Source organism: Phycodurus eques, chromosome 1, assembly GCF_024500275.1.
Source record: "Phycodurus eques isolate BA_2022a chromosome 1, UOR_Pequ_1.1, whole genome shotgun sequence".
In the NCBI taxonomy this organism is placed as follows: Eukaryota; Metazoa; Chordata; class Actinopteri; order Syngnathiformes; family Syngnathidae; genus Phycodurus; species Phycodurus eques.
In genome coordinates this window covers 47,785,226-47,800,141 of record NC_084525.1, presented here as the reverse complement: position 1 = coordinate 47,800,141, position 14,916 = coordinate 47,785,226, and the positions used below count along the sequence as shown (strand labels likewise).

At 46.9% G+C, this 14,916-nt stretch overlaps 1 protein-coding gene across 1 annotated transcript; it reads right to left on the bottom strand.

Moving 5' to 3' along the window:
• Positions 1-405: 405 nt before the first annotated feature.
• On the bottom strand, positions 406-9,665 carry runx1 (RUNX family transcription factor 1). The gene is made up of 8 exons (XM_061669239.1): positions 9,391-9,665; positions 8,494-8,633; positions 8,295-8,405; positions 5,922-6,078; positions 4,889-4,993; positions 3,913-4,149; positions 1,993-2,139; positions 406-1,898 (listed from the first exon to the last, which is right to left on the bottom strand). Exons 1-8 carry the CDS (start codon positions 9,416-9,418, stop codon positions 1,366-1,368), a joined length of 1,458 nt encoding a protein of 485 aa, XP_061525223.1. The 5' UTR covers positions 9,419-9,665; the 3' UTR covers positions 406-1,365.
• Positions 9,666-14,916: the final 5,251 nt, after the last annotated feature.

Sequence of the window (14,916 nt, the reverse complement as noted above, 5' to 3'; positions counted from 1 at the left end):
AATACAAAACTGATCTCAGTTTTTGAACTATAGATCCCCATTTTATTTAAAAAAAAAAAAAAACATGAAAAATACTGGACTTAACAGATATGCGCTTGTTTTATAAAACATGAAATAATTTCAAAATAATAATAATAACTTTAACGTTTGAAATCAGAATTGTTTCTAAAGTAAATTCTTGTTGTTTCTACTATTCAAAATGCTGATGCCAATGTTTTCCCTTATGATTATCAGCTCCGCATATCGGCTATTGGCCTGCTGAGCTACTTATAACTGGTATAACTATCGACCCTGAGGAAAAAAAAAATTTTAATATATATATATATATATATATATATATATATTAGTCTATCTCTACTGAAAACATTTGGGTTTTACATCAAAAGATGAATATGAGACGACAAATCAACATTTAAGCTTTTATTTACAGGTATCTACATGTGAATCTGTCACAGAACTTACATTTGTAATAATAATAAAAAATATAATAATAATAATAATAATTTAAAAAAAAGTAATTTCCAGGTGAGCTATGCACACTTGAGAGTTTTAAATGAACCGAACATGCATGTTTTAGGACTGTGGGAGAAAGTCGGACTATCTGGATAAAAACCCCCGCAAGCATGGAGAGAACATGCAAACTCCGCACAAGACCTGAACCCCCGAGCTCAGAACTATGAGGCAGACATGCTAACCACTCCCCCACCGTGTCGCCCAGCCGTACATCAACAACGATCAAATAATAACGCAGTGGTGCCTTGACTTATGAGTGTCCCAGTGTAAAGATTGGTGGGGTTCGCTTTGTGTTGCGAGCAAAAATCTGACGTACGCCACTGGATGGCGGCAGCGAACTTCACAACAGCCGGTCAAACGTGAAAGTGCAGGCAACTGTTGTGTTCTCGTGCCAAATTTCTTGATTCCAACCACAGAAAGTGAGTGCCGAGAAGACGAAGATGATGCCCATTGAATTGAAGCTTGAGAACACGAGCGAGGCCAACTGGCAAATTTCAGCAGCGGCGAAAAGGTGACGTCGACACCCACCCGTCGCCCGTTCACGAAATGTGTTGCCGTTCGGAAAAATCACACGTGTATTTCCACCGGGAAAAATGTCGACGAACCCCTCCATTGACGAATGCGTTTCAATCATTCAAATGATTTCTGAGCTCCATCCTTGAAAAGATGGAGAAGCTGCAGAAAAGTCAAGAGAGTGTGGCTGTAACAATAAGTCTAAGTCCCCCGGAAGATCAGTTGAAAAATCAAAATGTACAAATAGCGTCGACCTTTGCTGAACCATTAAAAGCGTCCCGTTGCCCGCCAAAGGCGGACGACACGAAAGGAAAAAGGTTTTTGGACTCCCGTGCGTCATCAGTAAGGCCTCCACACAGCCTCGGCGTTTGCCGGGGAGCTGCTATGGCTGGCCTCCACCTCCACAGCCACGCCCTCGTTCTGATTGGGCAACGACGGGTGCAGGAGCGGCGAGCCCGTCGAGGCGTTGGTGCAAGGCGGAAGGATTCTCGGCGGGGAGCGCGAGTCGCCGCCGCCGCCGGCCATCATGGAGAACTGGTACGAGCCAGCGGCCGCGGAGTAGTACACGTGATACGGCGAGGAGGTGGACTGGAAGGGCCTGTTTTGGCCCTGGTGCTGCGTATTTGCCGGGTACGGAGGCGGGAGGTAAGTGTGATACCGCCCGGCAGGTGCGGTCGCCATCGCCGTCGCCATGGTGATGCCGAGGGCGCCGTTGGAGTGGGGATTGTGCGGGGGCGTGTAGGTAAAGGCGGCCGCCGTGGGAGGGTAATGCACGCGCGGGTCCGAGAAGCGGGTGTCCGGCAAGGAGGGGACGGAGGCGAAAGATCGCTCCAAGGTCATCCGTGGGTCACCGAATGCGGTCAGGTCGGGACCTGAAGGAGGCCAAAGTTCAAGGCTTACGCTTTTGTTCATTGGGTGACGCCGTTCGCTGTCATCTCCGTCTTGCAACGTGAGCGCGCGTGTTACCTGTGAGACGCGAGGTCAGGTCGCCTAGCGACGAGCGACTCGGCGAAAGGGGATTGGTCGAGTGGATGCCGGGCGTGGCGATCTGGCCGAGGTAGGGATAGGATTGGTCGTAGGACCACGGTGGAGATGACTGCAACTGTCGACCGTCTGAGAGAAACGAGACAATTGTGAGCAGATTTTAGTTTCCGGATTGTCAACGCTTTCGTTGACTCAGTGAAATGTTCCACTCCTATATCGTATCCTATCGAACTATTTGTACTCAAGTAGATTTGTCAGCCGTCTGTACTTTACTGGACTATGTATTTACTTCAACTCCATTTGAAAAACGAGCCCGTCACATTTCAAAAACTTTCTACGGTGAGCGACGACACCACGCGAAAGATGCGAAACTGGTTCAAAACCAAAACGCAGACGAGCCGGAACCTTCCGAAATTAAGCTAGTCAAGTTTATCTGAGTCGATATGGAGGAAAGCGAGCGGGACGGTCAAAGATGAAAAGCCGAGAGACTTGTCGCCCGTGGTCTTACCTGGAAGTCGTCGGCAGTAAGAGCGACAATTCGTGGCGGATGCGGTGCCTGTGCTAAAAACACAAGAATTCACCGTCCAATTGAAAACAAAAATAAATAAATAAATAAATGAATGAAAAAACTAGTCAATGCCAAGCACAGACACAAGATAAGCTTTCTGCGGGAGAAAGAGTTTTGTTCCGGCTGCTTCCGTGCAGGCCGCAGGAGGCGGGACCGCAGTACTCGTCCAATCCCGCCGGGTAAAATCAAGTCCGACAAAGGTGACCAAGTAATACGCAGGCAGGGAGTCTTGGGTCCCGGAGGTGCGGCCGCTTTCTGCTTGGGATGCCTCACGCAAAGGCTCGAGTGTGCGCACGACGCGGCAACTAAAGGAGACTTGGCAAAATGGGCGTACCTGGCAAAGGTCAGAATTGCCAACGTTAACGCGGACCTGTCGATCGCAAGCAACGCAGCCGACACGCGTTAGCGTCTCGGGCGGTCATCGGCAGCCGGGGGGGGGGCGGCCCCGGGACGGACCTCGTCGGGAAGTGTCTGTCATCCGAGGACCACGAAGACCGAGGAGGAAAAATGTTGAAGGAGGAACCGTCGAGCAAAAACGGCAGACGGGTCGGTAGGACGACCGGCCCGCAACTTGGACAGCCGACATCTCGCAGAGACTCGCGAGCGGCTTGCTCTGACCTCTGACCTTTGAACACGCCGCGCACAAGAGACTCTCAACGAGCTCATCCGCGTCACGAGGCGTGAAACGTCTTCCGAGGCAAACCGAGGCGTTCGCTCGCCGTCGGTTGAGCGTCCCGATGATGAAACGACCGGATGAATGAGAAGACTGACAGGCAAGCGGGTACAATTGATCGATCGATTACTTCCTCACAGGACAGCGTGACTGGCTTGCGGTTGCACAACGACGGACGTGTTCCCTTTTTTTTTTTGTCCATCAGTGCGCGCGCATGAGTTGAGCTTGCGTTGCGTTTGACGCGCTCGGCGTCACTACCGGGCTAATAAGAGGAAGCGATACCAGTCGTTTTAAGTGCCGCGGTGAGGTTCCGCGACGACGCAGAAGCACAAAACGGTAACGAGGGTTGCGATGAAGATGAAGCTCCGTGACTCGCCGGAAGCGCGTGCGACTTGTGCGTTTGAGTCCGAGCTGCTTTCAGTGTGATGCAAACATTTGTTTCGTTAAGTTCGCCGACAAGAGCGGCTTTTTACGTTCGACCTCGACGACTTCCGACATCTGCGATACGAGCCTTTCGAAATCCATAAATGTCGTGGGGCGGCAAGAGAACGACAACCTACGAATGAACGTGCACTTTTATTACTATAATTTTTGTATTTTATTTTTTATTTTTTTAACCGCTGCCTATTTTACGCCAGGATCGTTTGCCAATCAATCTTACCGGTCGCCATCTGGGTGCGCGCGGGGCCGGAGAACGCGGCCGACGACTGACGCGTGTTACAGGGCTGATGTTGTTGATGATGATGATGGTGGTGGTGATGGTGGTGATGCGGATGAGGAAGAGGATGGTGCGGGGGAGTCGCTCTCATGGAGCTTCGCCTCAGCTGCTCCAGCTCCGTCAGCCTCTCGGAGAAGGCCAACGAGCCGGGCTTGATGTCATCCATCTTCTGGCGATGACCTAAGAGAAGATTTCATTACTCAGTGTGCCACATCCTCTGTGTGTATGTCGCCTTGGCAACCTGTAAAAAGGCCCTCCCAAAAATTCTTCAATAAGCGGGGGGGCAGCCAATAAGCGTTCTCAGTGTTCGTTGCCCCCCCCCCCAAAAAAAAAAAATTAAAAACAAAAGGAAAAAATGGATAAAAATGCAAAGAAATCTGAATCATGAGAACCCGGGCTAAACGTAGCTCCTCCCTGACATACAAAGAAGTGTACTTGCAATGCTTCAGCATACTTTGTTGACATTAATTACTACTTTCCTATTAGCAAGGGCTTTGGCGGCACCTTGTGGCATTTTAGGGTGTTACAGGAAGAGCACAACAAAACGTCATTAGGTGAATTTTTCAGCAAATAGCTGAGGATCGCTTCCACAGGGGGGAAAAAAACAACACCCGAGAATTTGCGACTCGTGAAACGGCAAATATGTACACGACCTGTGACCGTGCATGTACGTGCGCTTGAATGTTTGCGTGCGTGTGAGAGACGCATCACGTAAGAGCGGAAGTGAAGCGAGAGAGGAAGTTGGCCTTTGCATCAGTGACTCACTTAGCTGCGAATTTGGAAGCGACGATTCCAAGTTTCAAGCTTGGCCGACACGAAAACAAAAAAAGCAGACGAGGAATCGAGGCTGCGGAACGGATTCGTTCGACCGCCCAACGGCGGCTCGAAAGGGAAACGCCGCGTTTGAGTCGGCACTCACGTCGTGGCTCTCTGGGACCGTCCACTGTGATTTTGATGGCTCGCTGGTACGTCGCCACCTGCGACGGGTTTGTGAACACCGTGATGGTCAGGGTGAAACTCTTGCCTACGAGGAGGGGAGAGACGGCAGAGACACCGGGAGAGTCACGTGAAAGGCCGGCGAAGAAGCGCGCCGCGACGTCGAATATTTCGGTGGCACATTTGCGATGCGTTCGTTGGAACAAATTGCTAAGCGACCCCCCCCCCCCCCGACGACTCTACTTACTTCCTTAAGTAGAGTCGTTTTGCAAACTGCTTACGCCAAGAACCACCTCAAAAAAATCGAATTAAATCTCTCAACAATGACATAGATTAGCAAAATTAAACTGAGGTGTCCATCAAAATGAGGCAGAGGTTGAATTATTATATTTTTATTTTTTGGGGGGGGGGTGGGGGAAGGCTATTTAAATATCCTTCTAAAAATTATGCGCAATTTAGACATGAACACTTCGCTTCCAAAAATGTAATGATTGAATTCAAATGTTGAGTTAAAACAATTCTACCTAATTCAATGTTCGAGAACAATCAGTTCTTCAATATTAAACGCAAATGTGTTTTACTTAGAAGATCAATATAACTGTAACATAATTCTGCGCAGTTGAATATTTAATGGAGTGATTCTTTTGTGTACCACTAGAGGGAGACACTGCTTGTCTTTTAGTGGCAAACAAATGCAAAATGTGAAATACACAAATTGATTTTACATTGTAGATTTATAGGCGACGATATACCCGCCATTGGCTGTAGATATTGAAACAGTTGCCAGCGCATTTGCATGTGTGGAAATAAAAACTCTTCGCTTCGAAACACCGTTATAAACGAGACACCGCTACTTGAACTAGATAAGTGGAAATATTTGCCTAACTGTTGGGCACATGTTTGTGTCTGAGGAAGTGGGGGGTGACTTTATGAGGAAGTTGTTTTGAATACTGACTTTAAATCCACACGCGTGCGCGCGCGGCACGTGTTTTGATTACGGCGACGTGTGCGCGTACCCCTGCCGCTGCGTCCGACGAAGCGCAGGTCGTTGAAACGGGCCACTTGGTTTTTAATGGCGGCCGTGGCGTTGCGGAGCTCCGCCGAGTAGTTCTCGTCGTTTCCCGCCATCACCGTCACCATGGTGCCGTCGAGGACCTCGCCGAGGGCCACCACCTGGTCACGCCCCACAAAAAAAAAAGGAAAAGAACAAAATCGGATTATTTTGGGATTTTGGAATATGACAAACTTGTGTTTCAAATTCAGGGTGTCCAAACTAGGCCCTGGGGGCCATTTGTGGCCCACCGTCCGCTTTTTAAGCGGTCCGCAGCGTATACAAAAAACAGCATTTGACATGGCCGACGTGTTTGTTGTTGTTGTTGTTGTTTTAACAAAAAGTCCTGCAATAGTGCAACACCCGTCACTACTTCAAATATTAATAACAGTGAACTGCATTTTTCGAGATGCAAAGATGCGGTGAAATGATTTACAACAAAAACTGTGAATTAAGATCATGCGGTTTCAGAAGAAAACAATGTAAATCACAATTTGTTATTTGTATTTTTATTTTTGCTCCGTTTGCCGGGTGTTAAGGTCCAATTTGTGAAATAGTTTACACGAATCATCCCAATCGAGTAAACCCTTGTTGTTGTTGTTGATTGTTCCTCACACATTAAGCATAATTATGCTAATGCTCAAAATCCTAGACTAATTTGAATTACTTGAAACAGAAAAAAATGTGATGTAGCGGTTTTTCAAAATGATCGTATAACATATAAACAAAAACTAGAATTGCTGAGCATATATTTTCCCCCCACTGGTCAATTTATTTATTATGATTTTTTTTTTAGTATGTTCAATTAAGAAAGGGCGGGGGGGGGAAAGTACAGACGCCTTTTAAACGGAGACGGCGCCGACGCCGACGTGACCTTTGGCTTTTCAAGTCTCGAACGTTGATCCGTTTTAGGCGTCGCGACGACAATCTGCTCCGGGAAGCGCTAAGTGGCGCCTCATTAGGACCCATCACGCCAAGTGTGAGCGCACGCCGACCCGCGCGGCAAACTCGCCGCACGGGTCGCTCGTGCGGCTAAAAGCCACTTTTCCCACAAATGCCTTTTCGGCTGAAAGTGCAGGAAAGACGCGCGCGGGCATCGACAGGATGTAACGAGACCGTGGACCCGGGCAAATACGCAACCGCTGGAATAAAAATCAGAATATAATAATAATAATGTCTGTAATAATATCATTGTTTTATTTTTGGGGGTGATTTTTTTGTTTTGTTTTGTTTGTTCGTTTACTTTCAAGCCACTGCGGACAAAATGCATCCAACAATTCAGACAAAAAAGTAAGAGCCGATGAGGATTATGGTATGTATGGTAATGGCAGAGAGACTTTTCTCCCCCTTACAAGCCAGCGTAACATGCAAATAAAACGTTGGATTATTAAATATTGACCGACTGCTGTTTCGCGACCTTTTTGCGGAGCCAAGGCACACGTTTGACGTTCTTTTGCATTCCGGAAATCTCACCGCCGGCCCACCGCGCACAAATGTCACTAAAAGTATATGCCGCACGGGGCCTTTTCACGTCATTCGATCAATAACGGTAAAGACGCGACACACCAAATTTCCTATTGAAAATCAATCGATTTGACTGATTTGAGTATTTGAATAATTGGCAATGGTGATCAATGTTTTTAAGAAAAAAAATCATTTTTCAAACTTTGAAACGTCTTTGCCGTTATAAGTCCCAAATAAGGTTTTGTGAAGATGCTAATACCATTTTTGGATATATCGGATTTTTCGCGAGAACCAACACAAATGCATGTTAGCGTCGAAAGAGTTTCTTTTTCTTTCGCTTCTTTTTACAAATGCCACTCAAGCTGTCTTTAGCGTTATCGCCACCGCAGAGAGCCTCCTCCGAGGCCGAGGCCGCCATTGCAAGATTGCAAAATCAGTGCCGTTCTTCCTGAGATACGAATGAATATGTACGCGTTTGTCAAAGTGTCGGAAGGAGCGCATGTCTTTACCGTTATTAGGATTGTGTGAAGACAAGAGCGTATTGGCTTTGAGTAGCCGGAAGGGCGACATTGTGCCGCTCACACCGTTTCTATGAAGCCGTTTACGTCTTGATCCATATGCACGTTTGTCTGTACCGTTACGAAACCAAGTGCATTTCGACGGGCCGCAAAGAAATTGGCAAACTTAGTTTCGGCCGCCGTCGCTGAAATCGATCGAATCGAATTCGATTGCACGACTGGCGAAAGGTTAAGCGGACCTTCCGCCGTCTCGCGGAAGAGCATTTCGCGGTTCTGTCTGTCACGATACGTCGCCGGCATACACGGATGGACAAAGATGCGTCATTGAGGAGGAAATCAATGCGATGAGTCCTGACCTTAAAGGCGACGGGAAGGGTTTTGTTGCACCTCCAGTGCGTGGGCAGCACCGAGCACAGGAAGTCGGGGCTGTCGGTCTTGACCAGCTCGCCCGGATGATCCGACAGCACCTGGCAAAGAAACGCACGGGGATTTAGTTTGGCTTTGGGAAAACGCTCCCACGCCCGCGCCCCCCCCCCGGGAGGAGTCGGCGCTAACCACGTCTCGGTCGGCCACGCGCAGCTTGCCCACCAGGGAAGCCCCGCCCCCCGCCTCCTGGGCGCCCAGGGCCTCGGCCATCTTGCCCCCCGAGGCGAGGGCGGTGGACGGGGGGGTGTAGCGCCGGCCTGGGCAGGGGTCTGCGGGAGACGTCGATTGACAGTTCCATTATACAAAATCGTCATCGCCGATATCGGGAAGCATCCGATTTCAAATTTATAGCAAATTCATTGCACTTTTTTTTTTTTTTTCCTCCCCCTCATGTTGCTGCTGCTCATGTTAGTGTTATTGTCCCATACAGAGCTAATATTGCTGAGATTAGACACTCCCCAGCCACAATATTAGGCACACCTGCCCGATCTCAAAACTAACACAAGGTCTCGCGATTAAAACTTCCATCACACACAAAAAAAAAAAAAGAAAAAAAAGCTGATCATGCTCAGGTTTTGCTTGACAACGTGTTCATGTCACAACATAATTAGTATTTGGGTTTCAGTTCGCAGAACTTTTGACACGAGAGGTCCAATAATGTCATGATGATGATGATGATGAGTATTTATGGATATACGCACTGAAGGTCTGCAACGCACGTAATGTTCTCGGGTCGAGGCTTCAACTTTGGATGGCGGCTTTTGCATCCCGCGCAACACAATATTGGCCATAAAGTGTCTGCGCAATTTTCCTTAATGGAAGTCATTCGGCTTGAATCGCCGACACACACACACACACACACACACACAAAAGCCCTTAAGTCGAAGCGCAATATTTGAGTAACGAGCAGTCAAAGCGTGATTACATTTTTGGAGGGAGGGAAACCCTGTATAATAATAATAATAATAATAATAATAATAATAATAATAATAATAATAATAATAATTATAATAACGAGGGCTGTACCGTATTTGGCGTCCCACAGAAAGACCATTTGTGCGGTCAATAAACCGGGGTGGGGGGGTGCCAAGTCCTTAAACGGCGCGTCCTCCAAAATGTCCTCCCCTTTTTCACTTTTCTTTCCAATTCAAAACAAAACAATTGTGGCGAGAATCTTCCCAACGAGCTCCAATGTGGCGTTGTCGGCGTCAGACGAGAAGAAGAAGAAGAAGAAGAAGAAGAAGAGACGCGGAAAAAGTCTTCACGGCAGCGAGCGGCGCGCGCGCGCGTGCGTGCGCGTTCCCGTTGGCAGCCGGTGGATTTTGAACGCGACGGCCCACGCACGTTTGCGTCTCATCCGGCCGAGTGCTGCCGACTGCTGGCAGCCGATTGGTTGCTGAGCAGGCAAGAGCCAAGCTGATTGGCCGGGAGGTGAGGGGGGCGGGTGGGTGGGGGGCTAGATAGGGCCAATCAGTTTGATATCCGTCCGCAGTGGATGGGGAAGGGACTGGGGGGGGCAAATTCCTCCAATTAAAGCTGCACTAAAACAAAAACAAAAAAAAAGTATTATTATTATTCTTATTTTAGAATTGTGCTTCCCCTTTCCCCTTTGTTATATTTCTAAAGGAGCCCCGTTTTGTTTCAAACTCTTGCCATTGGCGCCTTGAACAGTTGACATTTTTCCCGTTGTGCCGTTATGGAGCGTATGTTTTGTCGCATCTCGGCCGCCCGCCGCGCGTCATTTGCATCGCTGTTGTTTTCCGTTCGCTTCCGGTCTTTTTAAATCGCTCGGGGACTGCATAGACCTCAAGTGGTGCTCGAGCACCTGGCCTTTTTTGGCCTGGATGAAAAAGCGTCCTTTTTTGCTGCAGCCCGTTATTTTATTTTATTTTTTTTCATTTTTCCATATTTAAAAAGTAAAAAAAAAAAAAAAAAAAAGACCATCCGCATCATCAGTTCCGCGCAAAAGTGTTTTGCTATCTGATGGGCATTTATTCGAGTCCCGGTGAGAATTGGCAGAGCGCCTTTGAACAACAAGACCCGTCGGACTCTCTGCGGACCGTGGCGCTCGTGTTGAAAAACAGCTGAGCTTGAAAAATGGCGGCATGTTCAACTTAACATGAGTTTGAATGTGATCGCTAAATTCTGAACACATCCACATTCATAAGAGTGTGTGTGTGTGTGTGTGTGTGTACTTCCTCTCTCTAAAATATGCATTTTGTCAATTTGTTGTCCAGGTTATTGGTTAACTCATAGTGGAATCTTTTTGAAATGATCTATCTCGGTCTTATTATTTGTATGCCATTTGAACAGGGGTGTGTAGACTTTGTATATCCAATGTAGCTTCCCTTCCTTTAATTGTTGTATTATTGACTGTTGATGGCTAATAAGTATATCATCCAGATAATTGTATGAAAGATTTGGGCGATTGCTGGCCCCCCCCCTTTTTTGTTTTGTTTTTTTATTTTGGAGCTTGAGCACCCACCCATAAGAATGTGTGCGCACGTGCCTGCTCCGCATGCTTTACAAAATTGCGCCCGCATCAGAATTCCCGCACCTCACACAAATATTCCGGATGCGTGCGCGTGCGTGTGCGATTTGAGTCGAGTCAACCATTTTCTTGCCTTCCAGCTGCTGTCGGAAGAGTTTTGAGTCAACGCCAGTCTGCCTCTGTGGCCAAAGGGGAATGATGAAAAATGTAAACGCCTCTTTTCCTGTCTGGCCAACACATGCGATTTTTTTTTTTTTTTTTTTTTTTTTGCCCTCGGAAAAAATAAATAAAGTGGTATTTCGCTATCTTCGTAAAAAAGCCTAGCTTAAAAAGCAAAAAGAAAAAAGAAATACAATTTGAACGGCATCTTTATGTATCTTTGGGGGGGTCGGAGTGGGGGGGGGATTGATTGCACAATTACTGATGCAACTTTAAATGAGATCATTTAGCGAGCACGTTGACTTTTGTCGCGCAAAAGTGTCACAAAAACGAAAGTTGACGCCCTGGATTTTCCGCAATGCAATTCACAGGTGCCGATGATGAGCGACATCTACGCTTCGATTTACGGGAAGCAAAGTTCGTAACATTTGATGCATGAGCGGTCAACAACTTGACGTGAAAAAAAGCCCCCAAAAAAACACAACGTTTGTGCTCGGTGCTGCTCAAATCAGCTGGAAAAAAACTATTGACAAAAAAAAATAAAAATAAAAAATAAAAAAAAGGCTCTGGAGGTTTTTCTATCAGATGAATATGATTTTTACAAGGAGCGTTCTGCACCAAAACAGCTTTTTTGAATTAATTTTTTCCCCTTCAAATAATTACATTAATTGACTGTGTCAAAACACAAAAACTCCCATCAGATTTTTAAAAAATTATTTCTCTCTTTCTTTCTTTAAGAAAACCCCAAAAGTTTTGTTTCAGGTTGCCATTTACAGCTTTCTCTCCAATGAGAAAATGTAATGATTCCATTTCGTTGCATCGATGCCCGTGTGCGCAATATATGCACGCGCTAATTCTCGGAGACTGACATAAGAATTTGTGTGCAGACTGCGGATTATTATTATTATTATTATTATTATTTTTTTTTTTTTTTAAATGTATAGCAGTTGAAGCTACTTAACTGACGTCCAAGACAAACAAAGCTTATCCTGATCCAGGAAAAAATAAATAAATAAATAATAATAATCAAATCAAATTCTCACATCCGTCATTCATTCTTCAAAAATATGCAACGTTTGCTCATGTTAGCGTTATTCATCTTTCGGTGGCATCATCAACAAGCACTGGCACACCTGCACGAGCTAACGACACGGGGAGCTTTTTACCTTACTTTCGAAAGTACAAATTGCGAGCGCGAGCAAATCCGAACTAGCGATTCCAGCGACGCCGCGCGAGCGAAGCCGGCCGCTGCTTTACCGAAGCGTTCGCCGCCCGCTCGGCCCTTCCTCGTCAAGAACACGGCCAAGGACAGCGGAGCGGAACCGGAGAAAGCTCCCGGGTTCATGTTCGGATCCTCGCAGGCCGCCGGCCGTTTGTCCGATTTCCAGCTGGCAAATTATAAGCAAAAGGAATATTTGAAGTCAATGAAAGCGGATCAAACGAACAAAAACTTGGAGACGGGCAAACCCCGAAGGAAGAGAACTCGGCCGCCTTCGTCAGCAGTTCTTATACCCTCGTTCGCCTCTCCATCCTTCCCCCCCTCCAGCATAAGATTAAAAAAAACAAAACTGCAAAATATGAAACGCGAAGAGGAGCCAGTCAAGCTGAATTCATCGCGGTCTCCTGTAAAGCTCGTAGCCACAGGGGACGGCCGCTCCACTTTGCCCTCGGGCGCTTTCCTTCGCAGCTGCTAATTTCATCTTCACTTGCCACTCAGCGCCGTATCCTCCATTTTTTTGTTTTTTATTTTGTTGGGGGTTCACTCCCATCTTCAAGTAAAGGTAAAACAAAGAAAAACGAGAAGCAGTTTGGAAGATTCGATTTATTTATTTTTTTTCCCTTCCTTGTTCAACTGACTTTGAAGCGGTTTTGGTCCATTCGGTCCAGCCAATCGGAATTTTGTGGCGACGAGCATTCCATGCCGTCAACAGTTGCGTCTCTTTTCCGGGCAAGTGTTTGAATTCAAAGAGTGGAACTCACGATTCTTTTCGATCGTTGAGTGATTTGCAAAGCGCGGGGACGTGGGCTCCCTCTAGTGCCACACGAAAGAATCGCTGAATGAAAGGTTCCAACTGCGTCACAAGTTTGAATATGGTGAAATCACGTCATTGCACGACACTGTAATGACCTGAAACACCTGCAAAGGCTTTTAAATGGTCTCGAGGTCTGCTTCTGAATCAACATACTTTTTCCAACCTTTTTTCGTTTACTTTTTTTAAAATCCTTTGTATTAGCAGACGGGGGTGGTCTATCCAAGGGTGCTGGAGAGGAGGGTCCGTCGGGAAGTCGAATCTCAGATTCAGGAGGAGCAGTGTGGTCTTCGTCCTGGCCGTGGAACAGTGGGCCGCCTCTACACCCTCGGCGGGGTCCTCGAGGGCGCATGGGAGTTCGCCCAACCAGTCTACATGTGTTTTGTGGACTTGGAGAAGGCGTTCGACCGTGTCCCTCGGGGGGTCCTGTGGGGGGTGCTTCGGGAGCATGCGGTAGAAATTGGACGGATGGATTAAAATCCTTTTGACTGGTTATACTAGCAAAGAACACAAAGCTAGCGGTAACGATGACGACAATCAGGAAGTAGAGCGCCTTTCGACCATCGTCCGGCGCTGTCCGCGGTGCTGAAGGAACGGCTCGCCCCGATAACGAGGGCTCGGACAATTGATCGATATCGCGGTATGAACATCACGCATCGATACTCTCGCTGCCTCGGAAAAGCTCGATTTACAGTTCGGTGCTTTCCTTTTGGCCGCGGCCGCCTCGCAAACAGGAGCTCCGGGTTCGAGGTTCAACACTCCGCTGGGACGTTTGAGTTTGCTTTTTCTCCCACGTTTCAAAAACACGCATGGCGGACTCATTACATTGTGAATTTTTGAAGCCACGACCTCTGACCTGTGAGGAGGAAGTGCGAACCACAGGTCAGAGGTCAAATGTAAACACAATTGTCATCATGGCAATTTCCAAAATCAACTTTCTACCAGTCACGGAATGTATTACAATGAGGGTTGGGCATCGTTCGAATTGGAACGATTTCGATTCCTGATTTGCATCCCGCTTCCGAGTGATTCTCCATTCCGACCGACTCTTTTCCGAAAAAAGTTGGCATGGTAGAACTAAAAGGTGTCCAAATGATGAGCATCCATTTTCTTAGCAGCGCGCAGCATAAAATAACTTTATGAATTCATGTTTGAGCTATAAGTTGCTACCTTTGCCCACCCACAGATGAGACACAGGATTAGTGTTTGTGTCCCGAGTTCAGCGCAGTAGATGTGCGCAGGCTACAATAGGTGTCGCTTATTAACGAGTCAGTCGGACGCACACGCGCGGCTGCTCTATAATTCATGGCTTGTATTGCGTGGACGCAGTTAACTGCTGCTTCGGAGTAATTAATTGATTTTTCCGACATATCGGTTAGCAAGACCGAGCGGCAAGCGACACGCAAACATACTGCCCCAAAAAAAAAAAGGGAGTTTAAAATACAAGGACAACAAAATAATAGTCATGAAATAAGGATTCTAAACATAATTATCCGCCGATAGAACAAGAACGTTGGACTTTGCAAGGTTTTGGTAAAAAAAAAAAAAAAAAAAAAGTCAAACGTGTCGCTACCCCAGCTTAACCTCCGCGTGGAAATTTACCGGAAACGTTCCGGAAATGGACCAGAAATGTTCCGTCCCTTTGAAACCTCGTCAAAAAAAAAAAAAAAAAAAAAAAAAAAGTCAGACCCCCAACGCGGAAACAAAAGGTGCAACTGACAAGAAGGTTTGTTCACACCAAGTACAAGGTAAGAGAACTGGTCACATACGGCGAGTAGGAACAAAATTACAAAAATAAAGCCCTACTGACAAGAAGGTAAAAACAGCCGTTGACAAAGTACAAAGAAAAGGCTGCTCGAAATGAAGCGCGAA